The sequence below is a fragment of the Fundulus heteroclitus genome, chromosome 8 (genome assembly GCF_011125445.2).
Source record: "Fundulus heteroclitus isolate FHET01 chromosome 8, MU-UCD_Fhet_4.1, whole genome shotgun sequence".
Lineage (NCBI taxonomy): Eukaryota > Metazoa > Chordata > Actinopteri > Cyprinodontiformes > Fundulidae > Fundulus > Fundulus heteroclitus.
Genome location: NC_046368.1, coordinates 19,121,221 through 19,142,786, shown reverse-complemented (window position 1 = coordinate 19,142,786; position 21,566 = coordinate 19,121,221). Strand labels below are relative to the sequence as shown.

Genomic DNA, 21,566 nt, shown 5'->3' with positions numbered 1-21,566 from the left:
TTAAGGACTCATTCTGTCTTCGGACTCTGATCCTGCCAAGCTCACCCTCAGTCCTCCAGCTTCCTTCTGTCTGCCAGCTCCTGACTTCATCATTCATATGCTCCAGTCCGGTAAAAAGACTCTGGTTTCCTCATCCACAACTCATCTCTGTCAATAAAACCCTTTTACACGAAGCTCTGTGGGTGACTGTTTTCATGTTCTATAAACCAGAACTGGACAGAAACATCCAGTGAATCTCAAAGTCCAAGAGGATTTTATGGCAAGTCTGTAATTCTTTTACTTCCACAGGGGGTTTAAAAAACGTTGAATATTTGCACAAGATAGCAGTTAAATGGCATTTAAATTCTAGGCTATTTTACACAGACTCTGGAAACCCCATCTACTAAGAATAAAATGAGTCATGCTGTGCACAAACAAGGGCACCAAGCAAGACATCTCTTGTGGAAGTTCTTACTGAAGCAGAAACTAATAACCTTGCTAATGAGCTCAAGCTAGGCAGAGAGAAAAATAATGGGAAATAGAGCTCTTTCCCAGCAGGATTTAAAATTAATTTTTCTGAACATTCTATTTGAGAATCGCAAGAACATGCAGCTCTTTCATTAAAACTTGAAAAATATCACTCTCATTAAGGTTTCTTCCTACAACCCCATGGAAGACACTGTGAAAGCATGGAGAGCTATTCTGTAACCTTCATTGCACAGGATTTCATACTCTTGGAAAGAGTAGTTTTGCTCACATATACAAGTACAATTTGTACATGAGAGTAATAGACTGATTTAAGTATCTGCTTCTGCTGCCATTTTCATAACTGTATTGATTTCTTCCCTTTTTTATGACACTATCGTGCAGTTTCAGTTTTAGATTAGTTTCATATTGTCTATTTTTTACCGAATACCCTTAATGATAGCTTCTAGCTCCTGCTCCTTTACCTTCATGGGGTCAACGGTAAGAAGCTTCAGACTCCTGTGCCGATATTGGACAGCCATTAACTCCGACATCTTTACGTGACGGAAACCCACATGGATGATGTGGGTCAAATCTGAGTCCTACAGCCTTCTGAAATTGAACTACAAAGTGCGCGCTCTCTTCTCTCCGGCAATTTTCGTTAATTTCCGTGAGGTGGGCTGTGCTTATACATCATGTCATGCAAAGGATTGTGGGATTGCTTATAGCTCATTAGCGCCGTGAAGGTTAAAGTCACTTCATCCGTCCCAGTAAAATAAGAAAGTTAAATAGTTATGAGTAATAAGAACTACCACATTCATTTTAAGAAATGAAAATTGGTGAGCAGTCATCTATTTAAGGTGGCAGTAGAGTATAGGTGGTTTTACACTCAAAACTAAAATATGTTGTTTTTGCTCAAAACGTGACCTGCAGCGCTAAAATTTGGCGAAGCCTTCACTGAAGTGTGGATTGAGGGTGCAAAGGGGGCGGAGCTAAAGACCACTCAGGACACACTACGCACTCTAACCGCAGCTGGAACGCGCACTTGAGGGGCACAAGGTTGGAAGTGCGACTGCTGGGACAGGGCATGAGTGTCAGCCCATGTGGTACCTCTAGACCTCCATGATGTTTCTTGTGTTGATCTCCTATTGATTACCTGCACGGCTTTATGCTAAACTCACTCAGAGTTTTTCCAAGGTTACTTCCCAAGATCCTCTTCTCTAGATCCAGAACTTCGATCATTGGGTGAGAATTTTATCACAAAACATGACAGTGTGAGGCCTTCATAAAAAATATCATAAACAGTTCAACTGTGGTAGGAGATTTAAAAAGGGGATTACAAAAGTGGGACATTCAAAACAACTGCCAATATGTTAAACCCTAAAATGCTATCATGGGACCTACCGCCTTGGATCGTCTTTTAGCTGAAAAGTGCTATATAAACAAACTTGCCTTGAATTACTGCAGGCTCCTTCTATGATTGATGTGAAAGAGCACTTTACTACAAGCTACACAAATTTAACTATCACTGGAGGACCCCAAGGAGGAGACTTATGCTTTGTAAGACAAACACAAAGAGCAAAAGGAAGTTTGCTAGAGAGAACATAGACAGACCAGGAGTTCTGGAAGAAAGTTCAATCATTTAGAAACCACAACTGAGGAGATGTTTGCCATAAACCAAATGAAGTATTGTGGGAAAAGACTCTCATACCGGCTGTTAATCATGGAGGTGGATGTGTCATGGATAGGGATGCTTTTGAATTGAAGCACAAATCTTGATTATGCATAGATGTTGTCAGCTTACTTGAAACAAGCTTCGTATTTAAGAAGCCCCTGAAACATCTCACAGCTAAAGGTAAGTAGTGGGGTAAACGTTCTGCTGACTGATGTCAGAACCTGTTAGATGGCTACATGTAGTATCTCACTGAAGTTATACCAGCCAAAGAGCCAAAGAGACTTACTATCACAGAATAAGGTGTCCTAACGTTTTGCCCAGTTAGAATACACATATTGTTAGTTTAACATGGTTAACTTTTAGTGTTTATCACATACTTTTCATACATTTTTGAAAATCTATTTCAAGGCCCTCAATATTTAATGGGGTGTCCTATTTCCTTTTAGTGACAAGCAATTTGGGTTCCTTGTGTTTGAAAAGTGCAATATTAACAAAGCTAGCTTCAGTTGTATAAAGAGTCCTGAGCAATTGTCTAGCTTCTTAATCCCTGTTATTGAATTTATGGCAATGTGAAATCAGAGCTGTCATTAATAATTCACCATTTGTTTTTCTTATAAAGATTCATTAGCCATTGAAGAGCCCGAATGAACGCACCGATTCATCTCTCTTGCCCTGCTTTTATCTGATGCACAAGCACATATGTGGGAAGTCTGTGGGATTGTGTTTGAAGGCTGGTGTCTGAAACACTGCATCTGTGTCATGCTTCCATTAAAGCAATCTAGTAATTCATTGTTTTGTAGGTGAATTTGCTCTGCTTTGCTTTGTTCTTTCGGTAAGGTATTACAGAACACCCCATTACTGGCCTAATATCACACCGTGTTTGTTATTCTGTCTTAATGACATTTCAAATGATCCAATTGACTTTTAATCCAATTATAAACTGGTGGAGAGTTTAACTCCGTCTGCTTTAGATTCTCAGTCAACAAAAACATGAAAACACCATCTGTCCAATAATATAGATGGGGATATGTAATTTAGAAGTGACAAATAAACACAGCATCTTCACATATATATATATATATATATATATATATATATATATATATATATATATATATATATATATATATATATATATACAAACAAACAAAAGTTCAGAAGTGTTCAAAAGTCCAACCTGTGATAAACACTTAAACATGTAATTACAACGGTAACACAGCTGCAGTCGGAAGTCTAATGTCTTCAGTTAGACTTATTGTGCGTAAGTGCTATTCAGACACAGTGCTTTTTTCAACTATTCATGTTCAATGGCTTGTTTTCCTTTTTTTTTTTTCTTGCCTTAAATTAAAATGGATTTTTGGGGAGATTTAATTAAAGGATATTTGAAACTCTCAAAAGGTTTTTCTGTGTGAGCAACAAGACTAAAATGTGTTTTCCACAAGAATCAGGTTTTATTCAAGTGGTTCAGATTGTGACTACCGTGATAAAAATTGCACTGCTGCAATATTTGAATGGTATTCTTGATTGAGTTGCTAGTTTATATGTTTGTGCCAAAAAACAAGCAAATTTAACTCCAAAAACACAAAGTTCTCCCAAAATAAAACTCCATGCCTTAGTCTCCTCCAGACTTGACAACAGCACTGCTTTTAGTGCCCTGCTAGAACCTACAGAAATTGCAGTATGTTCAGAACTGCGCTGCCAGGAACCTGATGAGTGCGAAAACGTGAACATATTACCCTCGTTCTCTGTTCTCTTGACTGGCTTCCCGTCTTTGCCCGGATCATCTACCAAATCTCTCTGCTTACCTTCCAGTGCCTGCATACATGCCATCTTATTTAAAAGACCTTTTCACCCTTTATCGTCCCTCACGCACTCTCCATTCCTCTAACACTGACCTTTTACACGTTCCCAGGACTCGATCCCGCACCATGGGAGATCGGACCTTTTCCTGTGCCGCCCCACGGCTGTAGAACAATCTGCCTCAACATCTGAGGGTTCTACAGACCCTGCCACATTTTAATACACGTCTTAAAGGTGCATACAGGTGTTAAAGGTGCATAGCCACGTTATTTGACATTTAAAAAAAATATTTTTGTCAGTTGCTCACCCTGGTTGCATACAAAGTTTTTGTGAAAGATTATCACGTCCTGCTGGCGTATTAGTTGTTAATTTTTGTGTTTAATGCTTTGTTTTTGCTCAATTTGTTAGTAAATAAAGCCCTTTGTGTTTATTTATAACAACGTAAGTGCGACACTGCAGGAAGCAGCAGACGCCTATCAGCATCTCCCAGACAGGTGTGGAAACAATGAAGAAAGGTCCAAGAATCAGTGTAAAAAAAACGCAAAAAAAAAAAAAAATTATTCCAAGAGAGAAGAGAGTGGAATTGCGATGGGAATACAGTATGAATGTTGGAGTTTGTTGAAGCAGAAACTACAGCTGCCGATTGCTTAGATGTGACCGCAGAGTTGACTGACGTGAGTAAACATCGTTATTAATACTGTGATAATAGTAATAGCAATGCTCTTCTTAGCCTCTACAGTCTGAAGTACCAACATTATACGCAGATCGATTGATTGTTTGGTTTTTACCTAGATGCTATGTCCCTGTTTCCGTTTTTAGAACAGGAATTCTTTCTTAGTTCTCCTTGATGTTCTGACATGAGGCTCTTGGAGTTGCTGTAGATCGGTTTATTTAATTAATAAAGGCTGGTCTTCAATCATGCGGAGCTGACGCTTTGACGCGAGGCATTGCAGTAGGGGTCAGGCTCTGTGCGGCATCATTTAGTAATGATTTAGTAGTCGTCCAAAATGCTTTCTGATAGTTCTGCGATACTGCCAGTAGATGGCGCCATGTTTGTTTAGATCTGCTCATCACGCCCAGTGCTGGGGTCCATTTAGGCTCATAAAGGGCCATCAAAACACTATCAGGATGGACGCTTGGTGTATATAACCTCATTTTATCATGATCAAATGGTTTTGGGTCTGTTTTTTTATAAGCATATAACATGGCTATGTACGTTTACATAGCTTTAAAAACTCCCTTTTTACCAATTGTTTTTAATGGTGTCCTTTAAATGCTTAGTTTTACTTTTGGTTTTCTTATATGTAATTGCCTCAAAGCCTTTACTTGTGTATTTTAAATTACATTTTAATGTTCTTCTTCTTATGATTTTATTATCTGTTTTATATTAGCTATAGCACGTTCAGATTTGTTGGAAATGCAAAGTGCATTACAAATAAACTCATTACACAGCATTTTCTGGACACTTTTCCTTAATAGTAACTCTTTAGGACTTTTTTAATAAAATCTCAGACCAAAATCACAGACTACAAAACTCTTTGTACTGCTTTGGGATGCCAATGAACCCTGTTGATAGTTATTTTTCAAAAATGAACAAAACATGGAGCAGTGGTGAACCTTCGCAGGTGTGACCGCTGACACTGGACAAACATGGCCGTCCACTTTCCCAAGGGGAAAACCATTTCAGACACGAAAGAACATGTATCATGTTCCCCAAAACTTAGAAGAATATTCTGTAGACCTATAAGACAAAAGTGGAACTGAAAAGTATGCATCCTGTTACATCTGGCGCAAAATTAAAAACAATTGAGAAAACATCATGAAAATTCAAAAATGGTGGCTGTGCGATAGTCCTGATAATTTTAATTGTCTTTTAAAAACTACATTTTGACAGGGTAAAGATCCTTCTAATGTTATATTTGTCTAATTTTAAAATGTTTTTGATTATCTGAAATATGTATTAATTGTGACAAAACAGCAAAAGATTTTAACAGCGCTGTGTATCAGAGGCTGATTTTTAAACAAAATAAAAAAGTGAATCACAAGCACCAATGTCAGATTATTTTAATAAAATCTCAGTTCATTGATAATCCAAAAATACATTCTGTCTTTGAAAAGATATGTCTTTGTTCTTATAAAAATAAAATTGTTATAATCAGATATAAAGCCAGAGATTCATTATTACAAATGTCTAATCAGATTCAGCGGAAGACCTCACTGAAAGCAGAAAGTAGATTATTGTCATCGTGAGGTACATATTTATGTATTTAATACAAATAGTGCATAAAGAGCCTGTGATTACAGAGTGCCTTTTAAAAAATAGCCTTTATAATGGCTATAAAAACTGATATTAGACGTAGTCAACAATGATATTTAAGCGTTATTAATGATAGTCATTATTTACTGCTATGCCGTTTTTTCTGGCTTGGTCCTTGCCTTTTAGTCCCCTGACCTTTGGCCGAGCTTTCATCTTCTCTCCATGTAGTTTTGGACGGACTTGTCAAAAACTGCCAAGAAGAAATCTGCATCTTCCTTTGTGATGCACATGGGGGGTTTGATGCGGAAGATCTTAAGCAGAACAACATAAAAGAAATATATCAGTAAACACAACAAACAAGGAAATGAAGCACACAGGAAGATATGAAATAATCCAGTCCTCTGACTAAAGTAGCTTTAAAAAGCTTCTGTATGCATACATAAAAAGTCAGTAGTTATTCTGGTTCTTTGTTCAAAATAGTATCTGTAATCAACACTTCATATTTTCATTTTCTCTGTTTTGTCCTTCATCTTGTCATGATACTTTGGTTTGGCTTTTCTTATATATATATATATATATATATATATATATGTATATGTGTGTGTGTGTAAATGTAAGCCTAGATGTATTGGTTCTGGCTTTATTTTGTGATCCATTGCACGCTGTGGTCCTTTTACTTCCTGTTTTCCTGTTATTCCTGTTTCCGAGTTTATTTGCCACCTTTTTGTTGATATCCGGATTCACTCTAATGTAGGGCTGGTTACTGTTTCTGGTTTGTATATGTTGCATTGTTAAAAAACGAGTGTGTGAGCCAAACTAAGTCTTACAAAAAGAAAACGAATGGGAGGGCTCTATACTTGCTGCACTATGATATAGAGGTGCGTTGTGTTTTTTTCTTCTCCTCACTCACTTTCTGATTGGCTACATGTCACATTCAACAGGCTCGTTTATCTTCAGGAAACACCACACACTAGGATGTCGGGCCTAGACAATCCAACATGTTAAATATCCCCAATTTGAGGTTGGGGCGGTCCTGACGTTGTTATGCGTGGACCAGCTCAATCTTAACACACCACACATGGCAGGAATATCTCCTAAAATTATCTTAAGAGTCGCCCGGATAGTCGGGGCATAGATCGGGGCAAAAATCAGGGCAATTATCCTGCTGTGTTAACCACCCTTAAATTCGCCCCCATATAATCTCTTCTTGTTGATATTGTGTTCAATTTCCTAGTTCCCTTTGTATTCATTCTGTTTATCAATTGGCTTTAGCCTCTCAAGCCACCCACCTCCTTTCACCCAACTTAAATGAGCCATGACCTCTGTACGAACCTGTGAAGCTTTCCAATGACCACTCTTCCTCATCTAGTTTTCTCTCATTCTTTGCTTGAATTGACTGCTATTCCTATTGTTCCCAATTCCTCTAGATATTATTAATCTGTGCTTATGTTTAGCAAGTTTTCCGATTCCTAAATAAACATAATGTTGTAACTTCTCTACAACTACATGTCTAGAGTGGTTTAAATCGTGTTAAACAGGGAGAAGTGTTCGTGTTCGGTTTGGTTATGTTGAGTCATCAGTAGCACCCCCTACATGTGGAGTGCCTCAATGCTCCATACTCGGCCCTATACTTTTTTTCACTTCATTTACTTCCTCTTGGCTCAACTCTCTGTAAATATGGTGTTGCTTTCCATTTTTATGCTGATAACAGTGAAATGTATATGCCACTAAAACAGGGAAAGCAGTACTCCATAATTCACTTTCTGGATTGTATTGCTGAAATCAAAGCATGGATGTCATGGATTTTTATTTATTTTTATTTTTTTTTGAGGTATTGTTGTTTAAGCCCAGTAATGTTTCTGAAGTCCATGTTGATCCTTTATCAGATTATTTGACCCAGACAGCAACAAACCTGGGTGCGATGCACAGGTTAAATCTGTAATCAAGTCCAGTTTTTTATTATTTGAGACAATTGGGTAAAGTTTAACCTTTTCTTTCACGGCATCATCTGGAGATTTTAATTCATGCTTTTATTATGACTCGTATAGATTACTGTAATGGTCTTTATGTTGGGCTAAGCCAGTCTTTAATTCAAAACGCTGCTGCTCTCCTTCTAACATCTCTACATTGGCTTCCAGCTTGTTTCTGAATAGACTTTAAAGTTCTTTCATTTGTTTTTTTTAGTGTTTGGATGGTCTTGCCCCTCAGTAACTGTATGACCTGATTCAAACGTATGCTCCCTCACGCTCACTCAGGCCGGCAGAGCAGTTACTTTTGGTTGTCCCTAAGACAAAGAGGAAGATGAGAGGTGAGCGAGCGTTTTCAGTCGCAACCCCCAAACTGTAATAAGCTGCCTCTGCAAATCAGACAGGCTGGCTCACATGCGGTTTTTAAATCTTCTCTTAAAACACATTATTTCCTATTGTCTGTTAACTCAGTTTGATAAGTTTTTTTTTATTTGTTTTTCATTACAGATTTTTTATTTTATTATTTTAATCAATTTTTATTAGTTTTATATTTCTGCATTTTATTCGCATATATTGGTGTACAGCACTTTGGTCAACAGTGTTGTTTTTAAAGTGCTTTATAAATAAAGTTGTATTGTATTGCATTGTATTGGACTCTGCCTTCCTGCGTTTGGGTCCTCCAAACAACAAATATGACACTTTTTTCATATAACAGTATAGTTGTGTCATTCCTCTTTTCTTTTTACTACACTGCCATTTCTTCATTCTGACTATCTTTAGTTAGAGAATTGGAGAGAATTAAGATGTCAGGGTAGTAACTAGGGATATATACACTATAAAAGAAATGTTTGTTTTCTTTATATATTAAAACTTTTTATTTCTCCGTTGTTTCCCGTTTTAGTAAACTCTTTTGCAGTGTGACATTTATAGCCTTTTTATCATTACTGATTACAAGTAAAGTGTCTCTTCAGAGATACAAACACAGTGGATCACTGTTACGCAGGTTTAAAAAGCACACCAGCCCGTATTCAGTGCTGCTTTCGGACTTTCTGATCACCGTCTGCTTCTTCTCATTCAAACTTATAGACAAACACAGCCTTTATTTATCTTTCAAGTTATTAGGACTGTTACGAAGTGGATGAGTCAAAGCAGATGTTACAGTCCTGCTTTGCGTAGAGTTTTTTTTTAAGCTTTAACTACCGAGTTTGCTAAATCTGTGTCATCAAACATCGGTTTTTGTAGGAACGTGTGTGCAGACCAAGACCGTCCGCATATACATCAACAATAAACCATAATCCACTTCAAATCTGAGGAAGTGGCGTCAGACCAAAGAATAGGCTTACAGCAGTGGAAACCAGGCACTGTATAAGCAGGCAAAAAACAAAATGACCAAGGAGACCAGGGAAGCTAAAAGAAGCTACAGCAAGGAGCTCTAAAGCCGCTTCTCTGACAATGACCCAGCAGCAGCTTAGAGGACCCTTAACCGCATCGCAGCAACAACTATGATTCTGCTCTGGATCATCTCAAGTTTCTAGGAACCACACTTTCTCGGGACCTGAGAGCCATATACCCTATTTGGAAAATCCAGCAGAAACTGTAGCTGCTACAGCAAGTCAAGAAATACAACCTTGCACATGAGCTGCTGGTCATCTCCTACCCTGCCATTGTATCTGTTTTGTGCACATCTATAGCTGTTTGGTTTGGCTCAGCCACAAAACAGGACGGGTCCAAACTACAACAAACGGTTAGGTCTGCAGAGAGGATCGGGGTTGACCTTCCGTCCATCCAGGACTTGTACAGGTCTAAGGTCAGGATAAGGGCAGCTAACGTCTCTACAGACCTGACATTATTAGCAGAACCCAGCAGGCACAGGGCCAGTTTCAGGCTGTCACTCTGATGAACACCATGAATATCTTACAACCTTCTTTATATAAAAATGTCTGGACATGTACATATTGTTCCTTTTATCCTTTAATGTATTTCGTGTAAAGCTTAGATATTTATACTTAATTTCTGTGAGCTCTGATCGTATTCAACTAAAGTCACATTCCTTGAGAACGATCTTGGGCAATAAAACGGATTGTGTAAATGAAATACAAAAAAAAAAATTGAAAGGAGACCCAAAGAAATCATCTCATATAAAACAGTTTTATATGAGTGTGGACGCCTATTTTTTTTCAAAAGACATCAAATTCAAAAGTGACTGTACTTCAAGTGGCTCGTATAAAGGTACTGCACTGAATAAAACGGAGTATTTCAAAAACCATTTCAAGGACGTGTCCAATATTAAGACAAACAGCTAACTGTATAGTAATTCAGAAACTGAAATCTGCTAAACGTGTTGTAAAGAATGTGAAAAGATGGATCAGTGAGTCAGAGCTGGAGTTACAGGCCTGCTTTGACTATAAGGACTGGAGTGTTTTCGAGGCTGCAGCCATTGACCTGGACGAGTCGACACTGTGACGTCTTACTTTAGTTTTTGTGAGGACACGTGTGAGCAGACGAAAACCTTCCGCACATACAACAACCAAAAACCTTGGTTCTCAGCAAAACTCGGGCAGCTTTGTCAGACTACAAAGGGAGCCTTCAGAAGTGGGGACTAAAAGGATTATAGCAAGGTCAGAAATAAAGTGCAATGCCCTTTATGAACGTCAGTAGAACGACACGTTCCTTACCATCTTGAGATACTACGCTGAATAAATCTGAGTATTTCAAAAAAACAGCCAGCTGTATAGTAAGTCAGGAACTGAAATCTGCTAAACGTCTTGTAAAGAACGTGAAAAGATGGATCAGTGAGTCAGAGCTGGAGTTACAGGCCTGCTTTGACTATAAGGACTGGAGTGTTTTTGAGACTGCAGCCACTGACCTGGACAAACTAACGCCGTGAAATCCTACATTAGTTTTTGTGAGGACATGTGTGTGCAGACTAAAATAATCTCCTTTCTTCTTACAGCTTTTAGCCAGGTCAGTAGGTTCTAGCTGATATACTTTCATCCCTTCGTGGTGTTCCTCTGTGGCCCTTACCCTCTGAAAACTACATTATAGAAATGATCACATGCATGTGCGCTCCACTGCATCTTTATTTGAATTTCATGCCACATCCCATTGTGCTTTGCTAAACTACTCATATCCCTGGAATTGTATTTATTTTCCATGTATTTTAGGGGGTTCATATGTGACACACCAGCTTTCTTTCACTTGCAATCAAGTGAAAGAAAGCGATACATGAATATTTCGAAGGTTTGTACAAAAAAAAAAAAAATCTTGGCAGGAATACAGGTGCCATATTTGTTACTTCAACCTGCAATTATACAGCAAAAAGTAATTTGAGAAATAGAACATGAATTGTTACCTGTCCATAAACTCCTCCTTTGCCTATGAGAACTCCCATGTCTTTAACGTCCTCAAAGATTTCAGCCATATCCTGAGGAGGCAGTGGATCTCTGCTGGCCTATAAATGGAAGAGCAAAAACATCTGAGTGGAAGATGTAGTCCTGTGATTGCCACAGATCGCTCCAACGTTATGCACATCCCTGGCAGATTTAGGTTTTAAAGGTATCCTTTAATTTTACCAACAAGAATCAGGAAGGTTTTTGAGTGGCCTAGCCAGAGTCCAGAGACCTGAATCTGAAATAAAATCTGTAAAGGGACATAAGATTAAGGTGATGGCAGGGAAAGAACATTATGTGGGAAAACTAACACAACATCGCAAGACATCAGCCAGAAAGTTAAAGCTTGGACACAAATAGGTCTTCCAAATACACTGTGACTTTAAGAAATCCACCAAATTATAGCAATCACAAAGTTGAGATCTCAGTCTCAATGAAAATTTGGGAATGTTTATGTGAGCAATTAGGCCAATAAACCTGACTCTGTAACACCAGTTCTGTCAGGGCGGATGGGCAAGAGTTTTCAGTAAACTTGTGGAAGGATACCCAAAACATCAGACCCACGTCAGGCAGTAACATCAGGGTAGTCCACTGTGTGCATCTTCTATAACCAGCTGCTGAACTCAGAGCCTCACACTCACTAGAACTTGCAAATATTCTCCAAATCTATCACACTGCGAGGACATCTCATAAAACAGAGACATTCAAAAGAGTTAAACCTAAATGTCAAGTCTTATCTGTAGTAACTAGGTTTAAAACAGATGAAGTCAACTAACTATTATGATAGTAATTTTCGTAGTAATGTTTCCATGGTGTTTGCTCCTTCCCAGCTCTTTTCTGTTATGAAAAACAGCAAAGCTAACGTTAGAGAACGTGATCGGTTCGCCCTGTTCACGAATGCAGACGGCCAACGTTGCAGCCGGTGGTTATCTGGGACACAGCTGAACCCACCTCTGCCCCCAGGATGCATCAGGCAGAGACGCACGTTATACAAACATGTGAGAAGAGGCGAGTGTCACTTCTGTCACACACTCAGTACCTTGTCTTTGATCATTTCCACACCAATCTGCAGCCCTTTTCCACGGACGTCGCCAATGATTTCATATTTGTCTCTGAGTTTTGCCAGCTCTGTCATCAGATAGGTGCCCACATCAAGACTGTTCTTCTGCGTGCCGTCCTCTATAATTGTCTGTTTAAAAAAAAAAAACAATCAGGGAAAGTTTAGCGCTCCTGAGAGTTTAAAGTTACCCTTTTTATTTTTTCTTTCTTCAAATTTCACTGTGGTGGAACGGAAAGGAAATCACTTACATCAAGCACCGCTGAAGCAACAGCGCAAGCCACAGGATTTCCGCCAAAGGTGTTAAAATGCACACCTTGGGCAAAAGCAGCAGCGATTTCTGGAGGAAAATAGAAGCACGGATAAACAAGTTCACACCTTTAGCCATCGCATGTTCAAATCAATGTCTCCAACACAAAGCATTCAAAACATTAAAAAAAAAAAAGGATTTTGAGAGGGTATTATTTTTTCCTGGTGGTTCCTGTTCCTGTTCAGTTTGTTTTTGAAAAATCAAACAACATCTTGAAAAAGCTAGAGGGGTCTGTAAGTATGCAAAAGTGGATTATTAACCGAGTGCCACGGAAACCGCCTTTCACAACAAATAACAAGCAACGCGTGATGTTGTGCTTCCAGAAATAGGACCTACTCGTTTGAAAGTGTGACGCAAATCCTTACATTCATCAGCACACAAGGGTACATAGATTAAAAGGTGGGGAAAGAAATCAATAAACCTCGAAGGTTAGGGCCAAAAGAGCTTATTTTCCTAGCTCTGCTTTATTCGTTTTTTTTCCCCAGACATTATTCAAGTCAATAAGTCTTGCAGGTTGCTCATAATGCTGCATCAGTAGGGAGGATACCAGACATCTTTATTAGCTCTATGCTCTGTTCGTAATAACACAAGTGCTTTTACAAAATAATCCTCATTATTCACAGTTCTTCGTCTTTCAAGTTCAGCTCATAGTCTTACTACAGTTGCAAGTCAGCTGGAAATGTAAAGCACAGTTTGCTGTCAGTAAATTTGTTTTTTTCTGCTCTGCATGTCCAGTTGAACTGCTTATGTTAATATCTCAGGTAAAACTGCTGCAGTCATTCTGACTTTCCTATTTAGGAATATATCTACCTGTATTTAAATTGTTAGTGATGTGAATATGAAGCAAGTAGATGTGTATGATTCCCAGTCTCAGACACTTAGCAGGAGCTAATTTCTATAGTGTACTCTTGTGATTTTAAAGTATGATGTATAACATCACCTGGTGTTGTAACAACGGCTCCCATTGGGAATCCATTACCAATGCCCTTTGCCATTGTAACCATGTCAGGGATAACGTCATGCCCTTGGAAACCCCAGAAGTGGCTTCCAGTTCGTCCAAATCCAGTTTGAACCTGCCAGGTGCAGCAAAAGACAACATGGGGAACCATCAGCACCTTGTGATGCGGTGATTGCAGTGCAGCGCTTCCTCCCAGACACAACATAGCAGCGTTGTCATGGAGTAATCCACCCACATGTGCACATATGCATCATTTCCATTGAAATGTTTATGTTTTTTTTTTCTGAAGACATGCAGCGGGTAGACTTTAGCCAAACGGTGATCTGCTTTTATATCAGCAGTAGGTGTTGAAATTTAATGCAAAAGAGGCTTTGTCAAATAAACAAACACATCAATTCGTTCTGGAAGAAAAGCACCATGTTTGCCAAACTAAGGTTAGCATGGGCGTGGGAAAATTTACATTTCAAGTTTGGAAACCTGTGAATTAAGAATATTGTCACGGTGTTCCAGTCGTGGCACAATTTTGTTATTGTCTGCAACCTGATCCAAATCCCAATTTTAACGAGTACACAATCATGATTAGGGGGAAAATTGATGTACAAAGCAATTATGTCACAAATTGTTTTTTCAGAAAAAAATATAATTCAATTACCTTAACTAATATGATATTAAAAACATCTGTGATTCCCATATTGGTTGTATAAATTATAAATTTATGGCTATTCTACATTAATGGCCACCTGAAACATTTACTTATACACATCATAGATTTTAATTTCAAAGGAAGATAGATAGATAGATAGATAGATAGATAGATAGATAGATAGATAGATAGATAGATAGATAGATAGATAGATAGATAGATAGATAGATAGATAGATAGATAGATAGATAGATAGATAGATAGATAGATAGATAGATAGATAGATAGATAGATAGATAGATAGATAGATAGAAATATCATACCTCATCAGCAATGCAGATCCCTCCTCTCTCTCTTACAAGTTTATAAGCCTCCTTGAGGTAGTTTTTAGGGTACTGAACAGCTCCTCCGACCCCCTAAATAGACCACACATATCAGTAAGAACATGGAACATGGTGTAAAAAGACAAGAAGAGCAATGATTGTAAATGTACTCAATTACCACGCCTATATACGTATGGAAACCAACAACAATAATTTGTAAGATTTCAAATGAAAATTAAAACAGCTGGGGGGAAAAACCATTGATGTGATGGATGATTTCCTGCACCTTAAAAAAAAAAAAAACTACCTGAATAGGCTCTGCAAAGAAAGCTGCAATTCTAGGTGGGACGCTTGTAGCTAATGTCTCTTTGAGTTGTTTGATGTATTGCTCATTTGCCACACAGTGACCTGTAGCACAAAAACAGAAAATTCAGACAAATGCTGAGAAGTTAAGTAAAGGGATAGGAATCACTAAATGAAACGATCAACCTCTCTCTCCTAAGTGATTTTGACTTTTTTTTTTTTTTTTTTTTTTTAGTTCCAGACATTATTTTTTTTGTAAAATTGTCTACAGCTATGTCTAAAAGGCACAGTAAATGACTAGTGTCAGAATGAACCTTGCAGCCAACCATTTCATGGTGGTTAAAACTAAAATGAGTCAATGATCAACAGGACACTTTGAACTTTATTCTGCTCATTCAACACTTCTGCTCATCTCCTCACTTCTCCGTTTCAGAGACACAGTGGATCGCCTTTGGTTTTAAGGGTTTCGGGTATATTTTAATAAAATTGGTACTTTTTTTGCCTAATGCAAAACTAGAATAATAAGTAAAGAACTGCTTACAATATGGCATAATATTGTACGGTGCAATATGAAGTTGTGCAATTCTTTAAAGGCCCGTTAAACACTCTAGATCTGAGACGTCATTGATTTTCTAACAAAACATGGCTTTAATGACGCCATGTTATGATGTATTTTCGCTGTTAATGAGAACTGAGCCTTGTGTGCATGTATCTGTGTACCTTCAGCACAGCTACACTCTCTGGTAGTCTGTACAGGTGAGTCTCTGCAGTGCCTTCCTCCCCATGGGCCTCTGAATACATCCGGACACATGGTCTGTTTAATTGGCCAAAGACAACACAGCTGGGTTAAGGAGGAAAACACGGTGATTCCCACAAAACAAGGCAGAGGAAAAAGTTTTAGAACCAGGCAAACAGCACGAGCATTAGTTATGTCGAATTAGTGCTGTAACTGAATGCTGAATTCATGTTTAATTTGTGAAACATATATTTAAAACAAACAGGCATTAACTGTATAAGATATTAGAATATCAACCATAAAATGCATGAACAAAACTTTAGGTTTGTTTTGCACTGTGAAGAATGTACTTCGCTGTAAATTGGAGTGCCGTGTCCATGCCATCTACTGGCTTGGACACAGCAGAAGTCAGTTTTTTAACAATGCCTTTTAATGGCTTACTCCCTGTTGAAGGGTGTCAAGGAGTGACAGACCACTGTAACGTTAGTGGCGATCCCAATGATTGTGTAGGCTATAACATTGCTGTATTTAAAAAATCCTATTTTATCAGTCTTATAAAATAGTCAGATTTTCTGAAATGAATTTGAGTTTACCGTTTGCTATTAGCCATAAGTGTTAAAATTCACAAAAGTAAATGTTAACTGTAATTAGTGCTGTGAAAATGTTACAAATGTATTCTTTTACTGCTTTTTGTCATGCTTAAAATGATGTTTTAGATCAAACTGATTTAAATATCAGATACATAACCTGAGAAAAACTGCATCATGATCTCATTCATTAAGGGAAGAAAGCAATCTGAACCAACCAGGCCCTCTTTGAAAAAGTAATTGCCCTTTGGTAATTCATGCATGATATGTGATTAGTCAACTCCAACACCCACACTATGGCATTATTACTCCCAGACCTGTAGTATAAAGAAATCATTTAAACAGAACCTGTCTGACACACGGATTAGGCTAATAGATCTCGAAAACCAAAGCATCAAGGTCCAATCTAAAAAGTTCAAGAACAAGGTAGAAACAAAGTCACTGACACTGTGTTGTCTATAGAAATGATCACAAAGTGATTTCTGAAGCTTTGGGTCTCCAGGGAGAAAGCCGCAGGGACAGCCATTATCCACAACTGGAGAAAGCCAGGAAAACTGGTGAACGTTCCCAGTGGGGGAAGATCGAGGGGCTGACTTTACCAAATTACAAGAGCACATTACATACTCCTTTAAGTCACAAAAAAAAACAACAACAAAAAAACAGAAGAAAATCTAAAGCACTGATGGCCTCACGAGCCTGTCTCAGCTAAGGTCCGAGTTCACAATTTAACAATTAGAAAGGGCATCCATGGGAGAGTTTCGGGGAAAAAACCCAAAAGCTCATCTAACCTTTGGCACACACAAAAAAACAAAAAAACATGTAAAACCATATCAACAATCCCCAATACCAATGGACAAAAACCTTATGTGTCATGACAGGACAAGTGTTGAAATATCTGAAAGGGATTCTCTCCCCCAGACTGGCACAACCCAGCGTTTCAGAAAACAAACACTCTGCCTTTAGTTAAACATGATGTGGTGGCCTGGGGGCTGTTCTGTTGCTTTAAAACATGGACAACATGCCATAATGTATGGAAGTATGAATTCAGTTTTTTTTTTTCTAGATAACCTGTGGGTTATGTAACAGGACAAGGAAAGCCGTATTAGTAAGTTCACACTTGAATGGTTCAAAAAAAAACGTTTTGCAATGGTCTACACAAAGTTGCTGCTTATATTGAAATAGGATGCTTGGAAAACTCCTAAAATGTTTCTGGTTTAGGGTGCATTTACACCAGGAAAGTCCTTTGGTCCGCTGATTTGGTCCAGACCAAAAGCAAACTTATTTATTTATTTTTTAGTTTTGTGTGGCTTTCTTTCACATTGTACTTTTTGCAAGTGAACTGTAACTGGTAACAAAGCCACACGTGTGACGATCGTTACTCGCGTTGGGCAAAAAATTACTCTAGGGCGGGACGTAGCACAGACCCGGAAATGGAGGAAAACCATTATGGAAATCCTGTGTGCGGCACCTCTGTTTTGCATATTTGTGCCATTATTACAGCTGTCAAATCACTGTGAGTGTCAAGAGCTGCTCATTCAGCGCAGCTTTCAGGACATTTTATTTTTAACTTTGGAACGGCGTCCGAGAATGCGTCCTGCATGCCCAGGGAGTCCCACAACATGCTGGCAGCAGTGTTGCTAAGCAACAGATGCTACGTTACTGCTACGGTGGCTGTTTAAGTCCAAAAAGACGTATGTCTTCTGTAGTTGGGTCGGATCGAGGCCGTTACACATTCATACCAAAAGCGGGCCGCACCTAGTCCGCTAGGAAGTGGGCTGAGACCACCTCAAAAAGTGGGTCTCGGTCCAAGAGGGGAAACGTACTCTAGAAACCAAATGTGACATGTGTGAGTACACCCAGATTAGTTCTCCAAAAAAGGGGTGGGCCACAATCCTTCCACAACGATGTAAAAGATTTATCGCCAGTTATTGCAAACATTTGATGGTGTCTGAATCGTTTGAAAACAGGTTTTTCTACATTCTCAGGTTTTCATCATCTGATATTAAGATGTGTTTCTTAACATCTGATATTAAGAAACACACATATCTGATACTAAACTGTGTTTCTTGTACTGAAACCAAGCGTTTAAAAGAAGAAATCTGTAAGGGATCACATACATTTCCAAAGCACCGTATTCTGCCATGTGCGATGAATGCATCTACTTTCGGTTTTTGAATTTAATTACTGAAATAAACCTTTCGGTGTGTGTGGAGATGCACCTGTTTATCTTTTCTGATTCATGGATGAGTTTAAATTACGTCGTCTACCACAGCAGCATGTTTCAGTTAGGCACTAATGTTTCACACTTTTGTTCTATACAAGAATAGTAACTTGAAATGAGTCCTTCCCAGAGCTACTGATCAAGTCATATTAGTAGGAATATTGTTCTCAGTCACACTATATATGCCCTGATCAAATATAAATGTGTGTAATAAAGATGGCATGGCTGAGTCTGAGGTATCACCACACGACCAGTGAATGTATGAAATAATGTTGTTGTTTTTTTTGAGAAGATGTTACTGCTATACATACATTTGTACAACCCAAACCATTGGCAACCGGGTATTTATATGCTGCGTTAGATGTAAGACCCATGGACATCGGACTGCCACCGTGATATGAGCCTCTGAAAAACAGAAAAAAAAACTATAAACACTACAGAAATGTTTAACTGACAGGTTTTCCTGAGAATGCAGCTATCCTGACAGATAAAAAAATACTATTCAAAAATGTGTCTCTTTGCTTTCTCCCAACTGTGTACAAATATGTTGACGTTTAAAGTACTCTCATAGTGAGCTTCTCTTTAGTGTCATTGGATATTTTAATTTATATCTTTTATTTTGTAACTTATTTTTATTTTATTCGTAACAAAAACAGTCATTAATTTTTTTAAACAAAAAAACAAAAGAAAAGAAAATCTTGCACCTGAAAGTGATTATGTCAAAATTGCCAGTGTAGAGACGAGCCATAAACATTGCTAGGTCGTTGGCTTCGGAGCCGCTGTTTGTCAGGAAAACCACCTGCGCAGGGAAACAGACCAGCGTTGATTCTAATTACAGCATGAATTCACGCACCCATGGCTAGTCTAGAAATACACCGCCGTACCTTGAGAGGATCAGGGAAGTAGGAGGCAAGTTTTTCACAGTACTCATGGAGGGTAGGATAGACGTAAATGAAAGTAGTATGCCAAAGTTTCCTCAGCTGCTTTTCTGCAGCAGCTGTTACTTTCCTGTGTACACGCAGGTATACAAAAAGCAGGTATAAATACACGAGTAAAGGGAAAAACTGACCGTACGAGCGAACAAAAAAATAAAAATAAAAATGCTGCTTGACAGAAAGAAAGGACAAAAGGACCTTACGGGTGGCAGTGGCCCACACTGACAGTGGCCACACCAGCAAACAGATCCAGGTATCGGGTCCCGTCCACATCCCACAGATACTGCATGTGTCCCTGATGGATGAACACCGGTTTCTTATAGTAAGTAACCTTCATAGTCATGGGGTTGCAGTTCTGCTTGCGGATCTCCATCATCCGTGCAGTCGACATTCCCTGGAGAGGCACATGGATATATAAACAAATGCAGCAGAGCAGGTTTGTTTTATTTTAGCTTTGATTTCCAAAGTGTAAGACACTGTGCGTGCTTGTTATCGGTGTCACTTGAGTCTGAAGGTGTGTTCTTTGTTTCACCGCAAACCTTTGTCACATGGATAGGTAACTGAGTTCTTACATAACACAAAACGAAACCGTCCAAGGTTAACCTGTGTCCACAGAGTTTGCCACCTACCTTGTATTCGTCTGGACTGAAATTGCAAGCAGGCATCTCCGGTATATCCGTGGCAGAGCATCTCGAGTCGGATTTCTGACACGACGCGCCTTTGAAATGAGTTTGTTTGAACTTTATATTATATTCTGTCAAGTCACAAGCACAAACTTGAATACATTTTATTGTGATTTTTTACATGAAGGGCCAACACAAATTAGGAGAAGGGAAGGAACACCTGGTATTTAAAATTGTACACTTCTTTTCATACAGTCTGTCTTAGTCATTATTTTTTTCTGCCATTGAATTAAAGGCATAAAGCCTCCTTTCATTGCTATTAAAGCTGTGATAGTTCTTTTGTGGTTATATCTCTACAAGCTTTACAGACCGTGAAAATCAAGATTTTGTCTATGTTCCTTTCAAAAAAATATCGTAAGGTCAGTCAGGTTGAGTACAAAAGAGCCTCCTTGAAAAAGCAATTTTCCAATAATGTCACAGATTCCCATTTGAATTTAGGTCTGCGTTTTAACTGAGACATTCTAGTACATGAAAAATGTTTTGATCTGTCATTATGTTGCCGCCCTGGTCCTATGTTTAGGGCTGATATCCTGCTGGAGCTTTAATCTCGATGCATGAAACGTGCATTAGTCTGGTTTAGCATGTACTTCAAGAAAATAATAATTCTATTATAAATTAAGTTTACGTAAAGAAAATAGCTTTGTATGGAGATTTGTTCTGCTTTGAAGAAGAAATCAAACTTGCAACCTTTTTGGTTGGTTATACTCTGAACAGCTGGAGCGACTGTTATGAACTAGTTCGATCTGGATTCGGTTGGGCTCCATGGCAACTCAACTCACCGCTCGCCCAGTGGATTTTAGCCGAAAGTGGCCGATGAAAGCCGGGAAGTGCCGTAAAAAGTGCCCGACGGCCCCTCACACGGGACAAAAGTTTTAGCATGTTGTACAGGAACCAGACGATAAAAGTGGTCAACTATTTTCTCTTTCTCTCTCTCTGCAAGGTGGGCGTAGACCGACGCCGCTCCGCTAATGGTTATTTCCTCTTCGACGACGTAAAGGGGCGTGCGCATGCAGGAGCGCAGCACAGACTTCTATAAACCCCAGGTGGGCACCCAAGCTCACACGCTCCCTTGTGCATTTCCCCCATGGTATAAAACAAATCTAACAGATATCTAAGTTTAGAAAATGCCTACTTTTGCAGCCCACCAAGGGTTGTATGAATAGTGTTTTAAAGAAAATCATAATTGTTGAAAAGGAGCCACCCCTAAGGAAAATATGTGTCTTGAAAAGAATATTTGGGGAAAAAAGGTGTTGGATGTGTGTCTTGCGTTTTGACTTG

The 21,566-nt window shown here is 38.7% G+C and overlaps 1 protein-coding gene across 1 annotated transcript; it reads right to left on the bottom strand.

Annotated features, from left to right (window-relative positions):
* Positions 1 to 5,966: 5,966 nt before the first annotated feature.
* agxt2 (alanine--glyoxylate aminotransferase 2) lies at positions 5,967 to 21,251 on the bottom strand. Its single transcript, XM_012869004.3, has 14 exons — positions 21,068 to 21,251; positions 20,235 to 20,323; positions 19,809 to 19,999; positions 19,555 to 19,678; positions 19,375 to 19,469; positions 18,982 to 19,075; positions 15,847 to 15,940; positions 15,131 to 15,231; positions 14,824 to 14,916; positions 13,840 to 13,972; positions 12,841 to 12,929; positions 12,572 to 12,721; positions 11,496 to 11,594; positions 5,967 to 6,487 (listed from the first exon to the last, which is right to left on the bottom strand). The coding sequence occupies exons 1-14, from the start codon at positions 21,165 to 21,167 to the stop codon at positions 6,386 to 6,388; spliced, it is 1,554 nt and encodes a 517-aa protein (XP_012724458.2). The 5' UTR covers positions 21,168 to 21,251; the 3' UTR covers positions 5,967 to 6,385.
* Positions 21,252 to 21,566: the final 315 nt, after the last annotated feature.